The 27,636-nt window shown below is 48.5% G+C and overlaps 11 protein-coding genes across 11 annotated transcripts; 6 read left to right on the top strand and 5 right to left on the bottom strand.

The window, feature by feature from the left end:
• Positions 1 to 301: 301 nt before the first annotated feature.
• Positions 302 to 1,537, top strand: FPSE_06466 (uncharacterized protein; the record flags this gene model as incomplete). Its single annotated transcript, XM_009259584.1, has 3 exons — positions 302 to 418; positions 543 to 1,436; positions 1,487 to 1,537. 3 exons carry the CDS (start codon positions 302 to 304, stop codon positions 1,535 to 1,537), a joined length of 1,062 nt encoding a protein of 353 aa, XP_009257859.1.
• Positions 1,538 to 2,241: 704 nt separating this feature from the next.
• FPSE_06465 (uncharacterized protein) lies at positions 2,242 to 2,929 on the top strand (the record flags this gene model as incomplete). Its single annotated transcript, XM_009259583.1, has 2 exons — positions 2,242 to 2,813; positions 2,884 to 2,929. 2 exons carry the CDS (start codon positions 2,242 to 2,244, stop codon positions 2,927 to 2,929), a joined length of 618 nt encoding a protein of 205 aa, XP_009257858.1.
• Positions 2,930 to 3,734: 805 nt separating this feature from the next.
• On the top strand, positions 3,735 to 5,275 carry FPSE_06464 (uncharacterized protein; the record flags this gene model as incomplete). The annotated part of the gene is made up of 4 exons (XM_009259582.1): positions 3,735 to 4,041; positions 4,094 to 4,383; positions 4,432 to 5,134; positions 5,190 to 5,275. 4 exons carry the CDS (start codon positions 3,735 to 3,737, stop codon positions 5,273 to 5,275), a joined length of 1,386 nt encoding a protein of 461 aa, XP_009257857.1.
• A 386-nt stretch (positions 5,276 to 5,661) lies between these two features.
• FPSE_06463 (uncharacterized protein) lies at positions 5,662 to 8,391 on the bottom strand (the record flags this gene model as incomplete). Its single annotated transcript, XM_009259581.1, has 5 exons — positions 5,662 to 7,235; positions 7,284 to 7,344; positions 7,395 to 7,609; positions 7,669 to 7,744; positions 7,957 to 8,391. 5 exons carry the CDS (start codon positions 8,389 to 8,391, stop codon positions 5,662 to 5,664), a joined length of 2,361 nt encoding a protein of 786 aa, XP_009257856.1.
• Positions 8,392 to 9,015: 624 nt separating this feature from the next.
• Positions 9,016 to 9,569, top strand: FPSE_06462 (uncharacterized protein; the record flags this gene model as incomplete). Its single annotated transcript, XM_009259580.1, has 2 exons — positions 9,016 to 9,172; positions 9,223 to 9,569. 2 exons carry the CDS (start codon positions 9,016 to 9,018, stop codon positions 9,567 to 9,569), a joined length of 504 nt encoding a protein of 167 aa, XP_009257855.1.
• Positions 9,570 to 9,800: 231 nt separating this feature from the next.
• FPSE_06461 (uncharacterized protein) lies at positions 9,801 to 10,353 on the bottom strand (the record flags this gene model as incomplete). Its single annotated transcript, XM_009259579.1, has 3 exons — positions 9,801 to 9,907; positions 9,966 to 10,102; positions 10,157 to 10,353. The coding sequence occupies 3 exons, from the start codon at positions 10,351 to 10,353 to the stop codon at positions 9,801 to 9,803; spliced, it is 441 nt and encodes a 146-aa protein (XP_009257854.1).
• Positions 10,354 to 11,225: 872 nt separating this feature from the next.
• FPSE_06460 (uncharacterized protein) lies at positions 11,226 to 13,823 on the bottom strand (the record flags this gene model as incomplete). The annotated part of the gene is made up of 1 exon (XM_009259578.1): positions 11,226 to 13,823. The coding sequence occupies one exon, from the start codon at positions 13,821 to 13,823 to the stop codon at positions 11,226 to 11,228; it is 2,598 nt and encodes an 865-aa protein (XP_009257853.1).
• Positions 13,824 to 16,395: 2,572 nt separating this feature from the next.
• FPSE_06459 (uncharacterized protein) lies at positions 16,396 to 17,406 on the top strand (the record flags this gene model as incomplete). Its single annotated transcript, XM_009259577.1, has 1 exon — positions 16,396 to 17,406. One exon carries the CDS (start codon positions 16,396 to 16,398, stop codon positions 17,404 to 17,406), a length of 1,011 nt encoding a protein of 336 aa, XP_009257852.1.
• A 494-nt stretch (positions 17,407 to 17,900) lies between these two features.
• FPSE_06458 (uncharacterized protein) lies at positions 17,901 to 19,642 on the top strand (the record flags this gene model as incomplete). Its single annotated transcript, XM_009259576.1, has 3 exons — positions 17,901 to 17,974; positions 18,041 to 19,119; positions 19,308 to 19,642. 3 exons carry the CDS (start codon positions 17,901 to 17,903, stop codon positions 19,640 to 19,642), a joined length of 1,488 nt encoding a protein of 495 aa, XP_009257851.1.
• Positions 19,643 to 20,033: 391 nt separating this feature from the next.
• Positions 20,034 to 22,272, bottom strand: FPSE_06457 (uncharacterized protein; the record flags this gene model as incomplete). Its single annotated transcript, XM_009259575.1, has 4 exons — positions 20,034 to 21,774; positions 21,833 to 22,105; positions 22,162 to 22,198; positions 22,254 to 22,272. 4 exons carry the CDS (start codon positions 22,270 to 22,272, stop codon positions 20,034 to 20,036), a joined length of 2,070 nt encoding a protein of 689 aa, XP_009257850.1.
• Positions 22,273 to 23,513: 1,241 nt separating this feature from the next.
• Positions 23,514 to 25,390, bottom strand: FPSE_06456 (uncharacterized protein; the record flags this gene model as incomplete). Its single annotated transcript, XM_009259574.1, has 5 exons — positions 23,514 to 23,702; positions 23,770 to 23,912; positions 23,962 to 24,283; positions 24,340 to 24,857; positions 24,910 to 25,390. The coding sequence occupies 5 exons, from the start codon at positions 25,388 to 25,390 to the stop codon at positions 23,514 to 23,516; spliced, it is 1,653 nt and encodes a 550-aa protein (XP_009257849.1).
• Positions 25,391 to 27,636: the final 2,246 nt, after the last annotated feature.

Here is a 27,636-nt window from a genome sequence, read left to right as displayed (position 1 = left end):
GGTCACGGGCTGGTTGATTAACTCGGCCCCACGATCGGTGGAGAGTCCGAACCTCGGCAAAAAATCAATTAGTCCCTTAAGTTACGTGCAGTCGGTACATTGCTAACCTTAAACTCATCAGGGGCCCGTTACGTATGAGTCTCGTCTTTCTTATCAACACATACACAGTAGTAAACGCTCGATCTGCAATCTTGGCTTCTTTCTCCTTAAACCATATTACCCTCCTTGTCCTTTAGAATATCGTCGACAATCTTTCATCCATAGTGCCGACGCGTCTAACTAGCGCGGTGGAAAGTACAAAATGACTGTTATCGAAGGAAATGTTAGACCAACGCTGCTGCGACCACCAGAGCATGATGAAGACAAGTCTTTGATTGAGAACGTCTTGGACGTTACAGAGCTTAAGGTTCTAGGAACGGTAAGTTATGCTTTGTATTTTTGCTTTACATATTGTATCATTGCTACGACACGTGCGGCGTCTGCCCATGCCCAACCAATTCATGCTAGATACAATACAGACCAAGGTTACTAACTAACCCTAGGATATTTTCACAAACACGCATCCTCAATGGCGTCCTCCTGGGGCCCGCGGTATCTATGGCGGTGCCGTCATCGCTCAATGCCTTGCCGCTGCGCAAAAGACAGTCCCAGAGACATTCTTGGTGCACTCCCTTCACTGCTACTTTCTCCTCGCTGGCTCTTCCGAGACCCCCATTCTCTACCACGTTGAGCGGGTACGCGATGGCCGCTCGTATGCGACACGCACGGTCCAGGCACGACAGAAGGGAGCAGCCATCTTCACCACCACCATCAGCTTTGTCCGCCAGGTTAGCCCAGACAAGAAGCAGCGGGAGGTCAGCCATGCAGCGACCCTTCCCGAGAACGTTACCGCACCCGCGGATGATTGGGATGGTGAGCCAGAGTGGGCAAGGACCGGTCCCTTCCAAAGTCACAGAATTGAGGTGCTGGGCGCTAGTGACCCCAAAGTCCAACCACAGGACCGCAAGAGCAGGCAATGGATGCGATCGCGACAAAAGATCTCAGCTGCAGGCGGCCACCAAGCGCATCTGAACGCCCTAGCCTATATGTCGGATAGTTATTTCATCGGCACCGTCTCCCGCCTGCACGGCTTGTGGCGCTTCCCCTTTACCCCCGAAGAGGTTCCCTCCTTGGATGAAAAGACTCAGGAAAGGGTCAAGGAGATGTGTGAGTTTGAAGGCATGGGCTCCAACGTTGAGGACTGGAAGAAGAGAGACCACGTCGGCATGATGGTGAGCCTGGACCACAGCATCTACTTCCATGAGCCGACGGCAGTCAAGGCGGACGAGTGGATGTTTACAGAGACGGAGAGCCCATGGGCGGGAGATGGTAGGGGCGTTGTTACGCAGAAGATCTTTGGCAAGGATGGAGGCTTGCTTGCGACGTGTTTCCAAGAGGTGAGTCTTGAATTGCTGCTTCTTTGTTGTGATATACTGACTTCATGCAGGGCGTCGTTCGACTTAAGAAAGATGGTGGAGAGAAAGCTGCAAAGCTGTAGTTTTTCTTTGGTCATATGGTTGTTCATTTTGTTTACCTACTGATACCACAATAATATTGTTTTCTGTTTGACGCCTGCTGGCCTGCTTCTTTGTCCCGCCTGAACATTCATTTTTGCTATGTTCAGTTCTAAACGGAAAGCTCAATGTCCTTCTCTGGGTAGACTGTTCTGCCTGGGCCACTTACATTCATATCAGCCTTCTTTGGTCAAAGCTCTTTACATTAGGTATGCAAGACTGGTGATGTATAGCGTGATAAGTCGCACTCACTTCACATTCCTTTCTACGATATGAATGTCCGCATTCACAAACACCTTGCACCTTAGTACGCATCCATGTCCTTGTTGGCAGTTGCATATCCCTTTCACAATGCACGGTGTCTTGCTTGTCTACTGAAATGTTCGAGCAATTGACACTATCTTTCTGTCGTGTTGCTAAGAACAAGTGCAGAATAAGTCATTGTCCATTGACTGTAAACTCCAAAATTTTAGTATAAATACTGCCTTTCGTCCTGGTTGAATAAGTTTCTATTTTCCTCCGTATCCTCGATAAACTGAATTCTTCCTGTCAACTTACTATTTGCACACACAACTCATCTTTGCCAGGTAAGTCTATTATCATCGCTATCCGTTCTATAGAACTCTTGAGTTACCCTTACCCTCTATCTTCAGTCACGCCAAGATCTTTCTTGAGATACTCATTCAAAATGTGCAAGGAGGACTACGCTGTCTATGCCCCTTGTGCCCATTGGGTCTATGGGGGAAAGACCAAGTGTTTGCCTGCTGAGTCCTTGGTGGGTGGCGTCATGGGACGCCTCGGGAAGGGCTGCAACCCACGCACCGGCTTGCAGATTGTCATCGACTGGTGCCCAGAATGCAAAGATGGCTTTGCAAAGGTCATCCAAGGGCTCAAACAGGTGGTCCCCGCTGGTTATCACAACCTCTGGGACTATCGTTTGTTGTCTCGGTACTGGGCAATCAAATCTCAGAGTCGCTGCTCCAAGGCCGTTGACGCCGATCCTATCGGCTACCAGGCTTTTGCAAGTGACCAAGAGATCAAGTACATTCCATTTGACCAGTTCAACGCCGCTGGCGAGCGAGAGGACGGTTTCTGGGAGCTTCAGGCTCTAGAAAACGAGGTCCGTCGACTGCAGCCTGACTTTGCCTGGATCAAGGGCGATCCACAAGGTGCTCGCCTAAAGCTGAGTGATCAGCTCAGTCTCTGTGGGTCGGCTATCGAAGTGACTGAACTAAAAGCGTGGAACCATGGCAAGGTCGAGTAAGTTGCTCGCTTTGTTGTCCTACTTTCCTTCGTCGATTTCGGTTCAGGCTATCTAACACTTTTCTAGACAAAAGTGCAAGGGACAGAAAACAAAGGAGAGAATAGGTACCTAAGTGAAAGAAAAAGAAAAAAAAATTGTAAAAAACATTCAGAAACGAATGAGATTGTTTTCCATTATTTATCATGTTTGAAGTCAAAGTGATGTTTATTGTGCCATGACATGAATCTTGCCCAAGCTATGTACATGTATACATCACGGGATAATTTGCCAATAATGTCATCTGGCCGTGCTGATGCTCAGCCTATTGGTGGTTGTACTTATCTCTCTTCAATGTCATGTATCACTTACACGACTCCGTAGTAAGCTTTGTTTATAGAAGAAATAAAGTAGATGACAGCGTCATTCTATGATGCTTGCTGCATATCCACTTTAAGCTTAAGCCACTGGAGACTCCACGTTCCTACCGCTGAGACAAGACGGCCAAGAATGTTCCTTCTAGGGCAAGGGAGCCAATCAGATAATTTAGCGACGCGGTCAGTGCCGTCTAACCGTCAAGTCTTGGCTTCTGTACTTCATTAATTAAACCCACTAGCATCTCCTAAATCTTCCTTAGTATCGTCTTTCTTGGTCGATTCTCCCTTTTCCCTCCTCTAGTTTTAATCTATCTAGTCCTGGCGATCGGTACATCGTGCTATTAAGCTTATTCCTAGCTGTCTTTCCTTATTCGTTACTTGTTTTTCATTTCTGCTTATTCTGCTCTTATTTCCATTCATTCTTTTATCAGCTTCGCAGCATCGTAATCTCGGATACGCGCGCCAGAGTTTGATTTATTAATCTCCAGTACGACATAGCATTCGAGAATTCTACCAAGGTTTTAGCCGTTGCAACCTTATTCGTTGTCAATCGAAACCGGAATCATGCGTACTTTTACTATTCTTGCTTCTCTCACTATAGGAGCCTCTGCTGGCACAGTCTCTGCTCCTTTCGTGAAGCACGGCTTTCATTATGGCGCCTCCATCGATAAACGCGACACTCTAAATCTAGAGGCTCTGAATAATATAACAGGTGGAGGATATTATGCAGAGTTCCAAATTGGAACACCGCCTCAAAACATCAGCTTTCTTCTCGACACTGGCAGTAGTGATACTTGGGTCAACTCAAACAACACCGATCTATGCCATAGCCAAGCGGCGCAAAAGAAAAACGGATATTGCATGACTACTTGTAAGCTCCTTTTCTTGTTTCGACATGAAAGACCGATGCTAACAATACATAGTCAAGCCTGAAAATAGTCGCACATTCAAGGTCGTTGACCGTGATGGCTTTGATATTCGATATCTAGACACTCGTCGAATCGAGGGTGACTACTTTAATGATACTGTTACTATCGATGGCAAGACCGTCAAACAGCAGCAACTGGGTCTTGCGATCAAGTCTGTTCGTCCAACTGGAATCATGGGCCTAGGGTTTTCTGCCAATGTTGCTACCAACAAGTCTTACCCTGCCATTGTTGACAACATGGTATCTCAGGGCCTCATTGACACAGCTACCTACAGTCTTTGGCTTGTGAGTCAAACTCGGAGGACTTCTCGAATCACATCTAACCAAGCATAGAACGATTTGGATTCTGATCAAGGAACCATTCTTTTTGGTGGCATTGATACAAAGAGGTTCTATGGCAAGCTTGCCACCCTTCCTCTGTTGCCCGAGTCTACCAAATCACTAAACGTCACCTCCTTCAGCGTCTCTTTGCAGGGCCTCAATGTCAAGACGCCAAAGAATTCAAACGGAATCAAGATGGATAGCCTCAAGAAGAACACAGTCGCTATTCTCGACTCTGGATCCACCGTCTGTCTCTTGCCCGACCCCCAGGTCAACGAAATCTACAAGGCCTTTGACGTTCTCAGCGTGCAAGATGTTCCCATCCCTTTTGTAGACTGCGGATATGGAAAAGACAAGGGCAAGGGTATTAGCTTTGACTTCGAGTTTGACGGAAAGACCATCTCTATCCCCATGAGCGAGATGATCGTCAACGCCTTCCCTGACAACCAAGATCTTTTTAAGGATCCCCGTCTCGACATCTACTTCAAGGACTGGGATGGCGTCTGTATGTTTGGCATTTCTCCCGCCAGCACCTATGGTATCGGTACCTCTAAGTTTGCTATCCTTGGCGACACGTTCCTACGCTCCGCTTACGTCGTCTACGATCTGGCCAACGAGCAAGTGGGCATTGCCGAGGCTTATCACAGCAACAATGAATCAAGCGTCGTTGAACTCAAGGCAAACTCCAAGCTCCCAGACGTCTCTGGAGTTCCAGGTAAGTTTCTAACGCATCTTTTCGTATGGTTTACTGTCATCTAACGCTTTTGCAGAGCCCCAGAATGCTGCCGGACATGTTTCCCCTGCTTCCTTGGTGACCCTCATCGTCGCTACGGGCATTGCATTGACTCTTTTGTAAGCATTTCGATAAACTCTATCCAGTACATACGGATAGACAACATCAGATATTAGAGCGGTTTTTTGAATACAGCAACATGGAAAGGATTTTACGGCATTTATGGTACGCCTTGTATATATACAATTATACCCCTGTACACAGCTACTGTTCATACTATTCGCCAAACTGCTACATTATACCAGCATAGATGGTCCCAATAGACAAGCCTGCCCTCACAGAAGAGAGTGTAATATATCCCTTGAGACTACCTCAATCTATCATATTATCAGACTAGCCCCATTCTTCAATCCATGCCCCATTGTATTGCGTACGAGAGCTCCCTTAACGCCAAATCTAGCTTTATTCACAAGCAGTGCAAATCCACACGACGTGAGTCGAGTTCCCAGCTAGCCCAACTTGTTGTACCGTTCCCGTGCTTTGTCCTGCACGGTGTTCACGTAATCGGCGTAAGTGTCCTTTGTCTTGCGTTCAGCCAACTGGGCCGCATCGCCCAAATTACCACCCTCCGCACCCAGTCCGACGCCTTCTTGGTAAGCGTTGGTCTCGATGACTTCAGTTCGCCCATCTCCATTGGCCCCCAGGCCTGCGCCGGTAGACCAACCCATCTTGGCCAGCATACCTGCTCCCTTGGACTGGGCAGGCTTCGGAGCCGGCGCCGCATCTTCTACCTTGGGGGCGGACTTGGGTTTCCCTGGCGTTGCGGTTGTGGGTTTCGTGGGTTGGTTATAGACAGCTCGCCTCTCCTTAGCACGATCACGATACTGTGATGCTGCAGCTGCAGCATCGGGGTTCTCCTGAATCTGCTTCTGGAGTCTCTTGTCGCGTACCGCTAGTCTGGGCAATGCAGCTTTGACTTGATCCTCATTTTCCGTCGCAGTCTTGTGGTTCCGCGATCTTTCGTGGATGTTGACTTCATTGACAGACTTGTATTTGCGCATGCAAATCAGACACATCAGTCGATCGCGGTCAACATAGGAGACTGGGGGTTCCTCTGAAGTCGCCGCTGGCTGCGTGGAACTACCAGGCGTGCCGGTCTCGTCAGGTGAAGCCTGCTTCTCAAGAGCTGCGGTCTCAGGGGCATCAAGCTTCGCTACTCCGGAGATAGAGATCTTGATAGCGCTTTGAGGCTTGGCCATATCTGCACCAGATCCCGAGAGATTTATACGCAGCGGTGTTCGGTTCACATCGCTGAACTCAGCCTTGCCTGGTCTCGCTGGTCTCGCCGGTCTGTTCTCCTTCTCCTCGCGAAGCTCGTTACTCTTCTGCTGCCACATAGCCATACGGCCCGCCATCACAGGCGCAGACTTCTTTGTGGACGAGGCAGCCAGGTTTCCATCTGCTTTGCGCTTCTTTGACTTCTTGTCGTTCTCCTCCTCTTCGCGTGTCTGCGAGACCCTGTCACCTTCTGGGGGCTGCTCGGTGACGATCTGCTGACTAGGGTAGAGATGGTAATCTCTGTAACGAACACGAAGGCTTGGGTTGAACAGAGGATTGAACGACATGTGTTCGATGGCTGGCACAACCTCTCGTTCTTCGGGCAGGAAAACACCCATATGAGTGCTTGCTACCGTTACTGGGCAGGCGGCAACGGTGAACGACCTGGACTTCTGGAATTTGGTCATAGCAGCTGTCGCATCTTCCACAGTCCAGAACTCAGCAAACCCGTATTTGAAAGATTCACCAGTGCCGGCGTCGCGCATGAGAAAGACTCGATGTAGGGATCCAGGTCGAGCGCCGTAGCCTGTTGTGTCACCAGTTGGCGCTGTGGACTTCAGTTTTGGCCCCCCGTTTGAGGTATCCTTGTCTTTCTCCGGTTTGACAAGCTCTAGACGCTTCATATCGCTTGCGAGCATATCCTCTGTCACGAATGATGCCAGGGGATAGACAACAAGAATTTGTGCAGGTACATCCGAGGCATCTGCCATGCCGGTGAGGTTCAGTTGCCACGCTGGAGATGGCACTGTAATGTCAGTCTTTATCACTGACAATGTATATGGCTTCGACTTACCAGCTTGAGGGCCACCACAGATCTTGCATTTAATACGGGTAGAGAAGTTGGAAAAGTCACACTGGCTCCAATTAGCGATTACATAGCTACTGACGACGAAAGTTGACTTACAGTAGGACAAGTCCAATCAGCACCTGGGATGCCACGGACATCAGTCGCATCACGCGAATCTCGGCTTCGAGCGTAGTGGATGTACGCATCGAATTTCCCTTCTGGGACATCATCAGTGGAGTGCGTCATCTCAACAAGAAGCTTTGGATAATGCTCTCTCATAAAAGCAACAGCATGATCGACTTCCTGGAACTGCACAAACGCTCTGCGATTTCCTGTTTGGTCATATCAGCAACTGATAAAGTATCGTAGACTATCGACATGTCTTATGTACCTTTGGAAGCGGAAATGCGCACGTCTATTGACGGGTACTCGGCGACAACTGTGTTGCTCAGGATACTGTCTCGAAGCTACAGGTCCGTGAATTAGTCTTGCGAACTGATACGTCGACTCGATTCAAAGGATATGTATTTCGTCGCCGGTGCCATTATAGCAAGGAGACAGGGGCGAAAAGGGCGGCACATGGGTATGTTTTCCAAAGTGATTGTGTTGGCTTTATAAAGCAAAGTAATCCCAGTGTTTGGCTGCTGCAAGAGTTTGTTTAGACCGGTAGGGTACCAACCTCATTCGACGATATACTGAACGGCAGGCCTTCGAGAATGATGGTGTCGCTGGGCTTGCCTGCCTCTCGTGTCGGGCTGTTGGAGCGAAGGTTGTTCTGGTAGCTTCCAGACGGAGATTGGGACCGCGGGTCATCGTTGTCGCGATATCGCCCTCTGGTACCTTGATGCTTGTCTTCCTCGTGACGCCGTCTTCCTTGGTCGCTTTCGTCAACGTAACCATCATCGTACATGCCTCGGTAGTCATGTTCGTCGCTGGCGTTGTAGCGCGCATCTCGAGATGCGCCACCTCGTTTTGAGTATTCATTGTCGTAGTCCTCATCGTCCCGGTACCGAGAGTCTCTCTCTCTCGAGTCATCGTGGAAAGCTTGGTTGGGTGGAGACCTGGAATGATCTCGCCATCCCGTGGGGAAGTTAGCTACGAGGCTCAAATTCATCCATGGAGGTCCCTCTCGAGTTCCCCATCTCCGCCTGAGGCGCGGGTTATGTGTTTACCCTGCCGCGATCGGTAGCCGGCATCTCGGTCTTGATATTCGTCGCTTGGGTTCATTGTGTATCGGTTTGTCCCTTGAGTGATCGTCGCGCACGATGACTTCAGTTTGTGGGTTTTCTTTTGGAAACAAAAAGAGGAAAGCTAGCTGATTTCATAAAGCAATCAAGCTGCATGAGTGAAGTGAAGATGTGTTTAGAAATTAAAGTCAAAAAGGTCGAGGCTCAAGGAGAAAGTACGTCAGGTGGGGCTTAGTCATTCGCGACGGGAGATCAGCGTTCATAGGTAGAGTCACGACTTTGATTAACCAGCAGTAATTAGAATCTGTAGAAATGATTTCAAGATATCTGTGAATTTTTTTAAATGCAGTAACTTATATCGCATAGTTTTATCTTGCTCAGTGATGTTCACTAGGTACCGTATGTAATTTGGGATATCTCCACGCTATTATACAAACCAAACCCACTCTTGATAGGTTGAGGATGAGGGAGTCAATTCTGAGAGATAAACTCATACTCTCCCTCTGTGCATTGGTACCTATCTCTCACTACTATCAAAAATATCATTCGAAATGGCGGGTTCACAGAATACTCAAGATGTCTGGGAACAAACAGAACAAGACTGCTATGTCGCCTTGACACACAATCACTTAAACGCCCAGGCCATCATGGACCGTGTACGCAGCCCCTCAGCTGGCGCTATTGTTCTCTTTGCAGGCAAGCTCTCTCGTCTTTATTCGTCTTCCATTGTTCAACTACGAGTCTGACCTCGAAAACAGGAACCACCCGTGATAATTTCGCCGGGAAACCGGTCAAGGAACTGCAATACACAGCATATCACCCTCGCGCTCTAAAGTCCATGATGGTCATTGCGAAAGACGTTCGTGAGAAGCATGGTCTGCGTGGAGTAGCCATGATTCATCGTCTTGGTGCTGTTCCCATCGGTGAGGAGAGCATTCTGATCGCCGTATCATCCCCGCATCGTCAAGCAGCGTGGCGGGCGGGTGAAGAAGCGTTGGAAGAGTGTAAAAACAAGGTTGAGGTATGGAAACGTGAAGAGTTCGAAGGTGAGGAGGGAGTTTGGAGAGCCAATAGGGATGGAGCTATAGGACAGCGCGAAACATAGCGTTGTCGGTTGAACATTCCTAATATTGAAAGTAAAATTCACACGCTGAAACTGAGACTTTGCGTCTTTAACTCTTCTGCGACATCCCGAACTGATGTGTGCTCAAATCACCACCAGACAGCCTATACTCCAGGCGCACTACTATCGCCAAACCCACCCGCTAAACCCCAAAATCATTGCATCATATCTGATATCGCCGCCATTGAACCGACTCAACTGGGTCTTGGACCGTCATGTTTCCATCTTAGGTGTTTCCCTCTGGTAGACCGGTGGTGGTTCCTGTATAAACTCAAAGGGGCACCGAGGAGGATACTTGGTGCGTGTTCCAACATGCATCACTATCATTTATATAAGTATACGCCATACATATCATTGGTGAGTGGTTTGTCAACTTACTGATGTGGCCTTGGTATGCCTCTGTGAATGTCACATCGATGCCCAATCCTGGGATATTTATGTCTTCTTGGAATGCAGAAGGATATACGACGATGCCGTACTCTGAATGAAGAACTTGCCAAAAGCTGAGAGGAGGTCTGCGTTTCTGGTCAGTTTACCGTTGCGAGATATAGAAGATCGCGGAAGCATACCGGAATTGTCCATGCTTGACACCTGCATATATAAACAAGCACACATTCTCGAGAACTAGATGACCGGCATTGATGGCGTCATCAAGTTGGTCTTCTGCAAGATCATGCACGCGTTGGAAGCGGACCATGGAGAACTCCATGGCTTTGGACCATGCCTTGGCCATCTCCTCAAGATCTTTAGTTGGGCACGCTGCCATTGTCGTTGATTATTGAAGTCGAGGCTCGGCGTAGTGTCCGTGGATGGGTACGCAGATAAGTAGCAATGGTATAAGTAATGTTTGAGTGTATGAAACTGTAAGCGAGTGTTTTATAAGCAGGAACTCTACCAAGGATTTATATTTGTAGACTTTTCGTATTTTTGGGGACCTCTTTGATACAAAGTCTGTCCTTTGCTCGCCTCGTTGGTCACGTCAAAACAGAAGCGCGAAAGGAAGCCATCAAGGTGCTTCCTTCATCATAACCACACAATCACCTTCCCAACCCCCAAGGTCCTCAATTGAGCCATCCCCCAATCACGGCACTCTAATTTTATTCGCGGTTTTATGGCTTTCCACCGTGGGGTCATCATGACTTCCGTTCGAGAAGGAGGGGCATTCTCGTGAACCCTTGTGGTCGCTTTCCCCATCTGTCATGAGAGCCATCATGGATTGATGTCGCAGCCGCAGATTTTTCGCATTCTCCTCCGATCACAAGACCAATTCATCCTTCTTAATACCGGGTCGCTCAAGCAATAAGTTATTGTATTCGTGAATGGTCATTTAATTATATAACTTGACAGTATGAATGGAGACTCATTCGATCAATAAAGAGATATGAGTTTAACAGTAAATCCCAATACTGTAATAATATGAATAAAACAGTGACTTGGCCACGGTTTTATACGTATTATTGCAGTATTTCATCTTATTGTTAAACTCACATCTCTTCACAGATCGAATGAGTACTTCATTGATACTTAATCAAAAATTCAGATCGCTCATGGTATCTCTTTGCTCCCCTGTCTCCGTCCAAGTCAACAAGACTCATAGAATTACACTTTCCTTCATATTATATGCACGGCTTCGGCCTTCTACAGGGCGTAGTTTTCAGTGTGCAAGAAGATCTCCTCCAGCTCATCATCGCCCCAGATCTCTGCCTGGAGTCGAGCTACTGTGTTGGCAACACCAACTCTCATGGCTGGCGGGCCACAAACAAACACAGCTGTGCGGCGGCCGAGGATGCCTCGTCCGTCAGCGCCTCCTGTTGCCCATTCTTTGAGCATGTAGCCCAAGTCTGGTCGGCCATACTCAACACTCCAGCCTCCATCGATCTGGTGAGGCACTGGGAATGCGAATCGCATCAAGCTCTTTTGAAACTCGGTTGGAGTTTCTGGGAACCCAAAATCGAAGCCAGATGGTGGTCCGAAAGTGGATGTAGGTCGTGGTCTTCCGGCCTCAGGGTTGGCTGTCCGAAGATGTGCAAGCTCTGGAGCTCGTACTGGAAATGCTTCTTCCTCTGTGGGGAATGATTCTGGAAGTCGCTGAGGTGATCGCGGCGCGTAGTTGAACTGAGGTGGGTTGTCACTCTTGATGGGTCTGAAGTGGAACTCCCCGTCGTTCGCTGTAGGCTCATCGGCATCCTCGATCGGAGGCTTCTTGTCCTCAGGATAGCCGTGTCCTTCAAGCCTTCTTAGAGACTCCTCCCGATTGGTGGGCGGTGGTCCTGGTGGTGGAGGTGGGAATGAGTGAGGCTGAAGATACTTCTGCTGAGGAAGAGCTGTTATGCGATCCTCATCCTCAGCACGTAGCTCGCGCTCACGCTCCGGGTCACCCTGAGCCTCGGAATGAATCAGGGCTGAGTTTCTCTTGGAGGCAATACCTGCGACAAACCCGTCGAGCTTATCATGGAACATATGACTCAGAGCCCTAGGCCCGTGAGGGCCATTGGGGTCGTTCTGATTGAAGGGGCTTCCCTCCATGCCAGGTCGTGCTCTTACGGCCGACGTCACAAAGAACTTGCAAGTGACACTCTCTGGGGGAGCAGCCTCACGGCAGATTCTCAATTCCTCCCTGAACCAGTCCATAGCTTCGAGCCGCTTTAGGGCCCAGACCACCACAACCTTTTTAGTAATGGCCTTACCGTCTCTCATTCTTTTGATGAGGTTGAGAAGCTGCGACATAAGCGCCGTGATACCACTTCCGCCTGCAATAAGAATGCAGGTATCGAAAGCGGCCAGATCGCGGCGCATGCCACCGTAGGGACCATCCAAAAACGCACGATAAGTATGGAAAGGTCCTTTCTCAATGGCAGTGTCCAGCACCTTTCGTGTGAATCCACCATAAGGTCGGAATACCAAGGTGCAGTCACGATATTGCTCGCCGTACTCTGAGGGGAAATCGTCGCTGCACAGCGAGGAGATTGTGAAGGGGTGGTTTTCAAATATGGAAATTCCAGGCATTCGCAGATAGACATATTGGCCAGGTTGCCACTTCATCTGTGTTGGAATTGTGACTTTGACCGCATTCTCGGCCATAAGAGTAATGGCTGCTTCGTCACCAACCATGAAAGACATGCGCCAGGGCTTGAGCCAGTTCAACTTGAACAGCCTCAAGAAATAGCAAAATGCCCAGATACCAATCGTCGTGTAGAGATACGCCCAAGACATAAGAAAGTTCTTTGTGTGCCAGAATAAAAGACCGACGTAAAGCATTCCAACAGGGATATGAAGAACCACGAAAACTTCATAGGCTGTTCTCCTGATAAAAGGAAGTGAGGCGACACATAGCCAGATAAGGGGGACGAGACAGGCAATGCCTGTGCCGTAGATGATGCCACTGCCACCAGGGAACAAACGCTGGAATACTTTCATTCCACCGTCATCCCAAACAGGCTGGATATAAAAGGGGATAGCGTGAACAAGTGACAAAAATAAGCATAGATAGCCTGCCCATCGATGAAAGACATTCAGTCGTTCGGGGCCAATACCAATAATGGTGGTAAGAATATTCGTTTTCATGCTGGTTGCGATAATCCAAGGCGTCAAAGCGATAGAGATCATGCCTGCTCGGATGGCCAGAGGAGGTGAGCCAAACTGGATGCTCTGCCAGTAGAGTGGTTGTTGTAGGAAGCAGTAAAGTACCACAAAGACGAGAGCGATGAAGACAGTGGCGAGGACTGCCAACGAGGAGAATGTGACTCGGCGTCTTCTCCATACAAAGTCTGGGATAGGGCGATAGAATATCCATCGGAACAGAGCCAAGGTATCGTTGATAATGTTGACAGAAGAGAAGTGCGCCTTTGGTCGGAAGTGCTTTTCACCCAACACTTCGTTTCCTTCCGGGAAGAAATGCTGACCCTGAGCACTTCGCATGCCAGACATGGCCTCTGCCTCGGCATTATAGAGATTCTGGTAATGTTCCTCCACCTCCTGCTTGTAAATAGCTTGTCGAATTTTGTCTTGCCAGAAGTGCCAAACACGCATGACAAGGACGGTTCCCATTAGGGCGAGCGCAAAATAAGACCATCCTCGACCATATTTCCCTGACTTCTCCCATGGGTCGATTGTATGTGCCTGGACTAGACCTGGTGGACTTGTTGGTGTTAGAGGAATATGAATTCGTTTGACCAGACCGGAGAAGTCGCTGGCGGCCTCTTCGAGGATGTGACGGATGTTTGAGTTGGGAGCCATTTCGACCAGCGTTGAAACTCCAGCAAGTTCGATAATGAATTGGCGACAGAGCGCAATAAAAACACTTTTATTTCGACATTAATGGCGATGTCATATATCGATATGTGTGAGTTTTAATAAGACAAAACCAAGAAGGCAAATCGGCGACTTGGCTGACTGATCTATAAGGGCTTTGAGGATCGCAATCTGGTGAGACGGGCACGGGTAAGCCGGTCAATTAGCGCTCTTAGAAAGAAACCAGATTCTTCAATGAAACATGGAGAGGCAGATGTAATAAGCAGCACAAATGATAAACGAAAGAACTCGTGTTAGGGAGCAGGGTCTTGAGGCGAAAGCTACAGTGGAGTTCGACTGGGCATGCGGCCGAATATATGGCCTCAGACGATCAGATCCTCACGGTGAAGCGGAGAACGGCAGAGCTGCAGAGCTAAGGCTCAGCAGAACACTGCATACGGTGGGTGGCTCTTGTGATATGGCGGCGGCAAGCTTGTCACTCTAAACAGGGGTTAGGGATTTGGAACTGGGATTCAAGATTGACGTGCTGGAAGAGTGTGCAGCAACATTACATTACATTACATACCTAGTGCTAGTGTAAAAGCATCTGATCCTGAATGGTGGCCAAAGAGCTTCGAGGGCCAGCGGCTGACGGAGCTCTGATATTGGCTGGCTATCGAAATGCCGTCTCCCCACGGTGGGTGGATCATTCGGTTGTCACACAGCCGCGAGCCGGCATCATAGTTGAGAGAAACAGACGCAGGCTGCAGGCGAAGTGATTAAGATGGGTGACATATAGAGGCAGAAAAGGCCGGCTCAGATGGCGGGACCACGGAAGGTTGATGTTTTCTAGGATCAGTAACCATGTTGCAGCTCCAAGACTGCATGTTTGGACCAGGGATGGTCAACGATGGCTGGGGTTTTGTTTCTCAGTTCTTTTGGTATTAGTAGGTAACTAGACTAGCATGATGGCTGATCTGCTGTTGACACAGACTTTGGTATTTTCTTTTCTTTCTTCAGCAAATACAATAACGTGAGGGAACGCTAAAGAAATGGCTTCATCATAACTAGCGCTTCCTGTACGAGATGAGAAATTAAATATGTGATGATATAGGTTGCTGGTGTCCAAGTTCTCAACGGTCGTTGGTTCACTCCTAATCACGGAAAAGATGAGCGTCTGAGAATGGCTCAGGATTGGGCGCTCCAAAAGCCCGATCGGTCTAGGCAAAACTGTTCCTGGCACTTAAATCGTGACCTCTTCCAAGCAACGGGTAATCGTTCTCAGAGGCCGTTGGCTGCAGTATTAGGGAGGTAGGTAATGCTTGGGGGCGGGATGGCGGATGGCGGAAGAGCGAGAAGCTGCAGCCATAGTGGAGCTTTAAAATATGTAACGCTGCTGCTGTGATGGTGATGAGTTGCGATAGGCTGCTCTGATTGGACTAGTGACGCCGTGACTATTCAGGCGGGTTGTCAACGGGCGGTAACAGATCAAATATGATTCGCTGTGGAGATTGTATGGTTTTCTGGGGTTTTTAAGCGCATACGTCCTTCGATTCGTGCGTAACTTGTCTGCTAATAAGTACTAGAGAAGCTCTGGACTTCATTCGAGGGTCCCCTTACTCTTCTCGGGCATTATAATCCCAAAAGGGTCAAGAATCGCCCGAGCGTGATGGATCGGGCCAGGACCAATTTTCTGATGTTAAAATGGTATCCGTACCCATCGTTCGACGGCGAACAACACCATGACGACTATCAGACTTAGTTGTTGGTGATGAATTAACTCTCATGCACAGTCACTGCGGGCCGCAGTGGGATTTTACAAACGAACCTTGAGGCGAGAGGACCAACAGAAGGTCCAGGCTTCCCTGTAGACTGTTGGTCACTTCTTTTGCCACGCCTCTAACATGCCGAACGGTGTAAGTGATAATGCATTCGTGTTGGTGATGAGTTTGCTACTTCGTGAGGCCGTCGATCTTGTCCTTCGGACCAGCATTCCGCGCTTTGTAATTACCAGGTAGGTAATAGTTTGACAGAAAAGGAAGCTCGTACACTCGGACGATAGAGTCAGTCAAGTTATTCTGCTCTATGTTATGAATCGCATTGCGTTGAGCAAGGACGGGCTCAGTAGTCAACCATCACCCAACTAATAAGTTGAACACAGAGGTCATTGTACAAACTCAACTTACAGGACTTAGACACCAGCCAGTTACAATATTAAAGAAACAAATTGAAGGAGAAGTACTAATTCCTCAGTTAGTAGCTCATCGTGAACATAAAAATAAAGAATCCAATCCGATTCCAAATTCTTATAGACATTCAATAATTCAAGCCAATTTGCTTACCCTATGCCTATAAACGACGAAGCTGGGAGCATCTCAGCCTCGCAGCCTGTCAACCTCTAACTGGTTATACAGGATCTCGGCCCCACACTCGACTCCACGAGGCTGCGACCATGCCTACAACTTTTCATCATTGACATCAAAAGTAGATTTTACCCAACAATCTCGACCACCACAATCAGCTTTAGTCTTCCGCGGGCTATAGAGAAATATCTTCCACTTCTGCGTCTTAAAAAGAAATGGCGTCAACAACAGGACTTACTCGGTCAACTTTTGCCAAACTTTCACCTCATCCTTATCTACTTGCCAACCTCAAGCCCTCTTCCAACGATGTACGCCCGGCTCGAAGCAACGGCCGAGCATCAGACGAGGTCCGCGCCCCAACAGTGAACGCTTCGAGTTTGTCCCACGCAAACGGAAGTGCCGTGGTGCGTGTGGGCGACACAACCGTCATCTGCGGTGTGCGAGCTGAGACTATCCTGACCCAAAACATTCCGAGCTACCGCGCTGCCAATACCGAAACCGAGTTGAAAGAGTACGACCTGCTTGTTCCCAACATTGAGCTCGCTACAGGATGCGCCCCTCAATTTCTCCCTGGTGGCCCGCCAAGCACTCTTGCGCAGACTCTCAGCACACGGATATACTCTCTCCTCCACAGCTCCAAGATTATCCACCCCGAGGATCTACGAATATGGCACACAGCACCCTCGGAAGACTTCGAAGCTGCCGAGGATCGCATGGAAGAGGATGATGCCGAGACAGTCAATGAGAACCGGTCTGTTGTGGCTTACTGGGTACTTTACATCGATATCTTCTTCATTTCCTTTGACGGAAACCCATTTGACGCCGCTTGGGCTGCCACCATGGCCGCACTACGAGATACAAAGCTCCCCGGAGCTCGTTTTGATCTGGATCGAGAGATGATCATCTGCTCCCGCAAAGATTCAAGGCCTCTCAGCATCACCAGCATTCCAATCGCCTGCACAGCAGTCGTCTTCACTGGCAAGGAAACCGACCGACCCACCGACGGCGAGTTCTGGATGCTCGTCGATCCCGATAGACTCGAAGAGTCACTTTGCGACGAGAGTGTGACAATTGTGGTGGATTGCAAGGACGACGATGTCAACATCTTGTCCATTTCAAAGCACGGAGGAATTGCCTTGACCCCTCAGTTTCTCACATCAGAACAATTCCTGGGCTGGGCGACGAAGCGATGGGAACAGTTCAACGCGGCCATTACTCAGTCGTAGATTTATGATACCCCGAATAAAAATGATACCTGACTTAAACTGCACACAATTGTTTCAAGCCGTGACCTTAACTACAATGTCGTGGTTATCATGAACTACGTTGGAGAAGAAATGTGTCTATACCATTCGACCCACCCTTTCAGACTTTATTCTAGGGCAGGAGATACCGGAAGACAAATCGCTCTACCACTCATAAAGTGAATAGTAATGAAACTACCACGCCACAGGCAATGTTCCGCCAGAAGAGGTAGACATTGCATAAAGGGCTGAGCGGATGATGAGGGAAAAAAGAAGAAGAGGAGAGGAAAATGTTGGCCAATCCTTTTTCATCACTCCCAGCCTCTGCGCACGGGCCACGTGGTTTTTACATGGGTCCAGCTGGCTTAGCAACCCTGCCCCACCTGAAATATCCTTCATCTTCGCGCATCATAAAAAGGGCAAATGAACTCTCATCCTTTCCTTTTCCCTCCTCTCCAACAATATCTACCTTAACCATGGAATCCCTCTCAGACACCCTGTGGGATGTAGTGATCAGCGGCACTGGGCTACAACAGTCCCTCCTAGCCCTGTAAGCTTTGGATTCCATCGTCGAGATGTCGCCTCGGTCGGACTGACCCAGCCTTCTTTGTTGAAGAGCTTTGTCGCGTTCAGGCAAAAACATACTTCACGTCGATCCCAACCCATTCTATGGCGGTAGCGAAGCCGCTCTTAGCCTCCAAGAGGCAGACGAATGGGCGGAGAAGAACCGATCCGCCGACGCTTCCCAGTTGTTTTCTGCTGCGGAAGCAAAGCGTGACGACGCCTTGGGCTCAGCACGTGCTTACAGTTTGGCTTTCGCGCCTCAGTTGATACACTCGCGGTCGAAGCTCGTCACCCAGCTCGTTGATTCGAAAGCGTTTCGCCAGATCGAGTTTCTCGCTGTCGGCTCTTTTTACATCTACCAGCCCTCGTCGGATCCCGCATCGATACCCTCCCTCAGCCGGATACCCTCGACTCGCGAAGATGTCTTTTCCAACAAGTCCATCCCTGCTCGGTCCAAGCGGTCCTTGATGAAGTTCCTCAAGTTTGTGCTTGATTTCAATTCGGAACCTCAAATCGAAACGTGGACTCCGCATGCCGACGAGGAGCTCGCACAGTTTCTCGTTTCTGAGTTTAAACTCGATGCGGCTCTTCAGTCCTATGTTATCACACTGACTTTGACCCATGATGGCAAGATATTAGTCAAGGATGGTTTGACTGCGATTAACAGACATCTGACTTCCATGGGCGTTTTTGGTACTGGCTTTGCTGCAGTCTATCCCAAATGGGGTGGCCTGTCAGAGGTAGCTCAAGTGGGCTGCCGAGCAGCTGCTGTTGGCGGCGCAACTTACATGTTGGGTTCCGGCATCAAGAGCTTGGAACGCTCCAGCTCTGCTGAAGCCGAAGCTCCCCTTGAGCTTTCGTTCACGAACGATATCGATGTCAAGGCCAAACTGGTGATTCAAGGCGCCGATACGATTGATCCCAATAGCCCTCGAATCAGCAGGCTCACAGTGGTGACAAAGGCGGACTTGTCTTCGCTCTTTGAACTACTTACTGAGGGCGCTCCCGTGCCTGCTGTTGCCGTGGTGGCTTTTCCGACAGGCTCGGTCTCTGAGGGTGAAAATCCTTCAGAGTTTCCAGTCTACGCAATGGTACACTCGAGCGACACTGGGGAGTGCCCTTCTGGACAATGTAAGTTACAATATCGTCTTCTTTCTACCCCCTTGGTGTTATGATGATTCACATACCGAATACTTATCTACATTGTCTGAACCCTAATGACGATCAAATCTCTGACAAACTGATACACACCTTCCTCCTCTCGTTATTGTTCTTTTCATAAGTTTTCAAGAACAGTTGTGCTAACGAAGGAATCATAGATGTCATATACCTCAGTGCCATTTGTACACCATCTGCGAAATCGATTCTAGATAAGGCTCTTTCGTCTCTCTTGTCTGCTGTGCCGAATGGCCAAGACGTGATTCCACTGCTTTATAAGCTGTACTATGAACAGGGCGATGGAACAAACGCCCTGAGCATTGACGGAAACATTGCTACATTCTCATCCCCTTCACAAAGCTTGGCATTCGATGATTCTATCCTCGACTCGGTCCATGAGGCCTGGAAGTTTGTTAATGCTGGCTCAGAAGACGGTCTTGAGTACATGAAGTTTGAGGACCGAGAGGCTGCCTCAAATGACGAGTTTTACGAATAGATGAACAAGAACTACAATAAATCACACTTAATTTTGATCTCATGTTTATTCATTATGCGACTGTGACGGCACCATGCCTCTGTCTGGGGAAATCGCCCATGTATCGTAAATGCCCATTGATGCTCTCTATCTTGCTTCCCGAAATCGTCGCATGCACCTATGCCCATGTCCCATGTCCCTTTTGTTTGTCCCATTGCCCATATTGCCTCCGACCAAGCTTTCCCGAACTCCAAAAATATCAATTCTGTTTCCCCATCAAAACAAACCCAGACGATGTCGCTAAAATTGCGTTCTTATGAGTGCCCTTGCTGTAAATCTTCCCGTGGCACACCGGTAGCGACCGTGTCTATGAGAAGGGCGTGCCTGTCATCCCGTAATTTGTAAAACAAGCCTAAGCCAGCTCGTCGGCTGTGTCATCGACGTCTTTCCCGGGAGCTGTAAGTCCGATGTGGATAGTACCAAAAGGTTGGTTGTCCGCGATGCCTTCTTGCTCCACGGCGATGAAGCTCTTTGTGGCAAGAACGAGAACATGCATGAACGCCTCTGAAACAAATTTCTTTGTGCTGGTCGGATCGTCGAGCTCCTCGGTGAGTGCATTAAAGTCAATCCAGCGACGGTCAGCCTGATCACGAGGACGAGTATACCCCCTTTCCTGTGCACGAGCAGTGGCGTAACCCAAAAAATCAAGAGCGGAAGAATCGATAACGCCGGAGTTCTGTGTGTCTTTCCCATCAGTAAAGTCAAAGTCGCCCATAAACCCTTCGTTCCCCATCGAGGAGTCTTGCGAGTGCAACATTGCGACATCGTCAGAATTGTGAGCCAAGTCGGGAAGGTCGCTGAATCGCTCAATAGAGCGAACTACACTGCCGCGGCCATGCAGAGGGCTCGGGGCAGGATGTCTCTTCTGCACACTACCCTGTCCCCGAAGGGATGAGCCAGGCGCGATAGAGGGAGGACGACTCCATGGAGCCATGGAAGACGAGTGACGATCTTCTAGACCCTTCGCTGCATCCAATCCTATTTCAGGGGCAAGATCTTCACCGAGCATAATTGCGCTCGTGTCGTTGATGTGCCCACGTCCAAATTCATCACCGTCATTCTGATTTCCGGTCCTCTGACGAATATTTCGCTGTTCATCTTGTTCATCTGGGAAAGCTTCAGCCGATGTACGACGGCGACCTCGAGACTGAAGCTCTGGCTCCGGCTCCGGATCTCGTCCCTGAAGCTGCGCCAAAAGTGCCATCCCGGAAAACTTTCCAGCCAGAGGGTGAGTCTTCCCCAATGGAAATTTGGCGACACCAGCAAGTCCATTGTCAAAAAGGAAGGTTTTGGCGTTACGGCGGGCTTGGGCTGTTGTAGTTACTGGGCGTAATTTGAGGACAGCTTTCATGTTATCAGAATAAGCCCAATACCATCCTCGGATCGTAGCCGAGGGGACATAATCCTTCTTGTCAATCATTTGGTGCTTCCGTCGTGGCCTTCCCCGTCGTAAAGGGGCTTTAACTTCCAGAGTCTCGGTTGTCGATGTAGTGGTTGGCTCAGCGTTGGAAGTAAGCTTCGTGGTAGTCGGGCGCTTGGGAAATGGTTCAGCATCAGGCAAAGGGTCCTCACCCATTATGATCACGTTATCACCTGCGTCGTGCCCTTTGTTGGTGTCGAGGCTTGCAGCGTTGGCGGCTTGGATATGGAGCTGTTCTTCGTATGCTGTAGTGCCGGGAAGAGGAGGAAGCTCTGGCTCGGGATTGCCAAAATCAACGAGGTTGCCGTCAATATCGAAGTTAAGATCAAGATCGGGAATATTTGCTATATCTTCACCGAAAGGATTGAATTCTTCGAATGGATCTTGTGCATGAAATGGGTTTGGGAGATCGAGGTCGAGGTCGAGGTCAGTTGGAAGACGATAGCTCCGACCAGATTGAGAAGACTGCGGGATGCCGAAGTTCAAGAGTGAGTTACCCCGGCCAGACGAACTGGTGCCTTGGGTCAAAGGGGTCATTTGAGACACATTGTTCTGGGTCGACAATTGAGTTGAAAGGAAAACCAAATCATCGACACTGGCCAAAAGGTCTAGTTTTGGAACAGCGGACAAAGGATCAAAGGACGGATCGTCTTGAAGGGTGATTTGGTGTCGCCTTGATAGAGGAAGAGGTTAGTTACAAAGAACTTCGAGGACAACAAAGACATGCTTACTTTGACTTTCCTGCGTTTGGGTCTGTTTCATTTGTGTTCATAGCTCGAAAGAATGTCATCATGTTGGATTGTGTCTTTTCAGCATCTGAAAGAACATAATGGCATTGCTGAGAATAGACACGAGAAACCCCGTAAAGGAGGTTTCCCTGAAGACGCAAAGCCAAGGGAGCCCCTGGGTCAATGATAGTCTCGCATGCCTTTGGAACGTCGACGCCTTGGATTGCTTTGCGAGTCAGACGTTTCTGGCTGCTGTTGCCCACGGTAGCGATAAGCCTATTGGGACATGTTAGTGAGGGCTTTGGAGCAGTTGCAAGCACCTTAAGACATACCAGATAGTAGCGACCCCATATCGGGTGTTGCTGAGAACTAAGATGTATGTTAGCTCGGTGAAGTAGAAGCGTTGTGAGATTGCCTCACTTACTCTCGTGACTATAGAACATGGTGATCTATCATGCGCATTTGGAGCTTCAAAAAGCCCGAGAAACTTCGATCAAGGAAGATAGGAGGCAGTTTCTTTCGAATCGGATTACCTGACCCCTGACTACACCTGATGTTAGAGGCCCGACTTGGAATTGTTGGTGATGCTGGAGAAGGTGAGGTTGAATCACTTAGGAGAAGTTGATGCGAGGAAATGAGAAGAAAAGAAAAGGGACGAGAATGCGTCACGCGTAATCGCAATTAAGAGGGCCCCTTGCAGAAGCAGTTCCAATGCCTGGCAGTCACTGTCAAGCAGCTGGAGCTTCAGGCAGCAGCAGCAACTGGCCGCCCGCAACTTGGCGTTTGCACTTGGATTTATTCTATTGTCTCCAAAATGTGAGATATTCGTTGAGTCATTGTATTTGTGCGCATGAAGATACTATCTACCATATGACTTATTGTCGTTAAGCTCTCGTGTCCTCAATAGTCTCCTCAGCTTCACTCAGAAAACGCTCCTTCAGACCTCTATCAACACATGAACTCTTCAAGCAAGAGGATCCATTGCATTTGTTTCGGATACCTTCACATCGGATTACATGTTAGATAGATTTGAGTCGACTCTTCAAGAGCATCATTCCAGGTCTGCTGTTGACCTCCAAGCAATAACCTGCCCCCAAACAGTATATATCAAAGCGACAATTTCCTTGCAGCACACAAACCCCTTATCATGACAGAACTTACAGACGACCTTCTCCCTGTTTGACCGAAGTGTGTACTATACACTATGGAGGCATATCCTCGTTGTTTCCCGGTACGTAAATACCTACACGAGACGCCCAGAACATAGCAATAGATCTCCAGCGACCTCGCATCCAACATCAGGAAAAACTTGGTTCCGTGGTCTAGTTGGTTATGGCATCTCGTTAACACTGAGAAGGTCCCCGGTTCAATCCCGGGCGGAACCTCGCTATTTGGCCCTTCTCCTTCGAACGAGAAGGGCTGTGAGTGGGTTCCTTTTGCTCCGTCGAGCTTTGAGAGAGCTTAGGTATATAAGGGGGTGAACAGGTGGAAAGCGGTCTATGATGATTGCGGAAACTGTTGGTGAATTCCACCTGACTTTTGGAATGGCTTTTTGACCCCTGGGGGAACTCTGAGTGCCTCTGTTGCTCATATATCTATTAAAATTGGCTGGATAAACGCATGCCGGATATTCTACTAGATGTTCGTTGAGGGCTAGCTCCCCACAGGATCTTTGAAGACTCGGCTATTTGTGAGTAGTTCGAAGTCCAGTTCCGCTGGCGATGCAAGCGGCACAGAACCCTACCACAGCGACGGCAGTCGAGACACCAAAGGCATATCTGATTCCATCATAATAGACTAAACGAACCTTGAGTTGCAGGTCTAAGGGGAGCTCGTGGATGTAATCGACCGAGTGTCGAATTTGCTCAATGATCTAACGGCGATATCAGCGCATGTTCTGAGGATATCTTGATATTCTGGATAAGAAAAAAAAGACTTACACTCCATTTATCTGGTACGCCGCTCAATGCTTCCGGCAAGCGGGCGCTAAGAGTGGTTTGCACAATGGCAGAAGTAGTCGAAACGCCCCAAACTGTTCCCATCGAACGGACGAGATACACCGTTGAGGCGGTAACTGCATGGTCTAGATATCTATTAGTTAAAAGTCGACAAGTGGAACTATGGAAGCCCACCAGAATGCGAGAATGAAGCAAGCGAAGTAAAGAGAATTCCGGGATAAATAATGCCTTGGCCAAGATTCGCTGGAAAGACATAAATAAAGTACTTCCACTTTGAGTCTTGGAACCGTAGCGAAGTCACTAAGCCATTCCCTAATACCATCAAGAAGGCTCCGATGCGCACAAGAGTGAGCAACTTGCCCCAGCGAGACATTACGACACCAGCAATAACACCGCCAATTGGAGTCGCTAGAGATGGAATCGCAAGTCGAGCCCCAGCAGTGGTAGCTGAGTCAAGGAGAACAACTTGGAAGAAAAGCGGGAGCATGAATAGATACTTCCAAACAAAGTTAGTAAAGCGAGTACACAAAGGTTCTTTCTTGGTCAACTTACACCATAAGCGGCCATGCCTGCGCAGACATTAGTGAACTGCGTCGAAATGGGGAGCCTTCCTTGCAGCAATCGAAGAGGTATAACTGGAATAGCACTCGTCTTTGCCTCGACGAGAAAGAACAACACGAATAAAGCACTGCTACCGACCAGACATCCAATGACCCAAGGACTGCTCCACGGGAGCTCGTTGCCCCCAAGGCTTAGCCCTAAGAGTTGAACAGAGACTGCCAAGACCATTAATAGAGACCCAGTAAAGTCAACTCTCTTCCAAACAGTATCCAGGTTACTCTCAGATACAGAATATGTAGTTTGGTCAGAGACGACTAGAGCTCCAATGATCAAGGCTGCAACCGAGACCGGGGCTTGAAGCAGGAAACACCATCGCCATCCTATGTGGTCTGCAATTGAGCCTCCAAAGCAGGCTCCAGATATGGCTCCAAACCCATAGATACCGTTCTGAAGAGCTTGATACATTCCACGTTTACGGAATGGAATCATGTCTGAGTTGACAATGGTAGCTTCAAACCGTGGTTAGTGAAATGGTTGCAAAATTACCAGAGTTACACTCACCCATTGTCATCAGACCTCCTCCACCAAAGCCAGTCAATGCCCTCATGATGTTGAGGAAAACCACATTACTCGCAACACCACACCCAAGACACCCAAGAGCAAAGGTGATAGTTGATATAAAGAAGCACAAACGTCGACCAAAAATATCAGACACTCTTCCATAGAGCGGCTGAAACGCCGTGCTCGTGATAAGATACGAAGTAGTTAACCATGAGGCTGTGTTGGCCGCATCAAATTCGGAGCTGATGACAGCGTATGTGGCGGCAGTGATAGTACTGTCAAGCCCATAGAGAAAGACGTTGGACATGATGGCTAGCTGAATCCATGTAAACCCTCGTGGGGGTTTCCAGGTCTCCTCATCGGGAGCGTGAAGCAGGGGCTGGTCTTCACGATGACGAACGACATCTTCTTCATCGGTATTTATCTGTGTCTCAGGTACTAAGACTCCAGGTTCTTCAGAGGTAAACGAATAATCTCGCATGGCGATTTGGTAGAAATGACCTCGAAAATCCCAGTCTTACAACAGAGCAGTCCTCTTGGTACAAGTACGATGTAATATAGGAATTTATTTTTGTGATAGGAACCACCAAGTTCTTGACAGGGTATAAGCTTGAGGAAAAAAATAATTCGCAACGTTTGTGTATCTACCTACGTCAGGTTAATCATGGCGAGATACTCTCTGGGTATCACGCCTTCAACTACCCGATAAGATAATAGATCTGTTTTGACTTGGTCACACAAAGGAGACATTGTTATTGATCTACCCAAGGAGATTAAGTGCCCAGTTAATAAAAGGGGAAAGAAGAAGAAAAAAACCCCAATTTTCCTTTGGTCCTATTTTGCTGCCAACTTTTTGGGTGTTCAAGGCAGGAAGCAAGGATGAGGTAGTGAGTCCAACAGTCTCGACCTAGCCCTGTATCCTTCAGTTCAAGCCACAACAAGGTACCACAATCGTTAGCTCTGAGGGCTTGGCTCTTCTTTTACGAGATTGTGTTTTTATAGGCCTAGTAAACAGATAAGGTGGCTCATCTGACAAGTTAAAGGGTTCAAGAGGATTGAGATGGCTGTCGTGCTTGGGGGGCTGACCCGCCTGGAGGGTGTACCACTGAGACCAACATCCATCCTACCTATGGACCTAGTATTCCAGCACATGCTGGCATAGGACCAGGGCCACTCTATTGATAAGAATATTTCAAGACCAGGTCCCTGTGTTAATTTAATCCCGTTCAAGGAGCAGAGCTGTTGTTTCTATTGTTACCGTACACCTTTAGTTGTACTTAAACTGAATCTCTGTCCTTTCGTTTTGAGGTTGAAGAAATGTTGAACAGAAAGTTGCGGAGTATCAGATATATCGAACATATAATCATTGCCTTGTACATATAACGGCTCTAAAAATATATTATTTTACTAACCTGCTCCCATAAGAAGAAATAGGCGAAGCTCTATGCACAAAGATCAGACTTGCTTTTGAGGCATGTCTAAAATACATGTGATATAACAAGAAAGGAAGGAGCTCCGACCTGAAGTGATGTAAAGTCAGCGTTAGGCAGGCACACATCATACAATCCCCACTGAATTACCTGGGCATCATCATCACCATCAGAGATACTTACATATCACTCGAACACGATTCTTGCATGTCAAACCTTGGTAAACTTCCCACGTAGGGGAGAAACGCAAGGAAATGCCAAGCGACTTGACATTGACACTTCATTAAGACTATTAGTATGAAACAGCACAGCGCTTCGATACGAGACTTTCCGGACTCCCTCCCTTGGGCTTGTCAATTTCAAGGGTCCAACCACCCAATATGCAATAGCCTTATATTCCTACCCACGCTTCCTATATTGGGCAGCTCTCGATGCACGTCAGCAGAACGTTCTCACCGCCCTCTACCACTGTCAGAGTACAGCATGCGGATTACGCCCAGCTTGAGCAAGACACCCATTTTGCGACCCCCAATGGATAACTCGGTGCGAACCGTGCCGCTGCCCCTGAGATAAAACCAAGTCGCCTAAATTCGACCGACAAGTCTCGAAGCCCGGAGAAATCAGCTCGCGTCGGCTGGTGGCTTGCGATACATACTTCCCCTCTTACAAAAGAAAGCGGGGAATATTCAATAGTGCCTCACAAGTCCTGGTGCAAAAGATATCTCAAGATGGCGTTTTAGAGGGGTGCTTGATGTCCCGCCGTCTGTTCCTGCATCTACAATGTGCCAAACAAAAGTCACAAGTTTAAGGTTCCAGTTATCTGGTGATCATACAAGCCACTCCGCGTTTGATTGATCATTTTCTGCACCAAGGCGTCGGCTTTGGAGCCCATCTATCGAATGAGTTGATGCGAAGTTGAGTAGGCGGCAGGACACCAACTCAAGACATCGACTCAAGACATCAACACTTGTGGGGACTAGCGCGTAAGTTCCAAAGTGATGGTGTTGTCGTTGCCCGCTGCACAATGTTGAATGCTGTTGGGAGTCACATAGCGCAATTTTCAATCCCAAAAGAATAGTCAGGCCTAGTGTCATAGGCTGGCCCGACTGTGCGGCTCGCAGACCGGTTAGGGAGATCGGCAACTTGAAGAACATATCGTGGCAGCTGTGTCTATTCTTGCAACAGGACGGACGAGACGGAGAGCAAACTTGGTTATAAAAACGTAAGCTCAATGTGGAATGCATCATCCAGCTCCACCAAGCTACGAATAGCCCAACCACGTTGTCTTTGATAAAAC

The sequence above is a fragment of the Fusarium pseudograminearum genome, chromosome 2, assembly GCF_000303195.2.
Source record: "Fusarium pseudograminearum CS3096 chromosome 2, whole genome shotgun sequence".
Classification (NCBI taxonomy): domain Eukaryota; kingdom Fungi; phylum Ascomycota; class Sordariomycetes; order Hypocreales; family Nectriaceae; genus Fusarium; species Fusarium pseudograminearum.
This window is presented reverse-complemented; position numbering and strand designations above follow the sequence as displayed.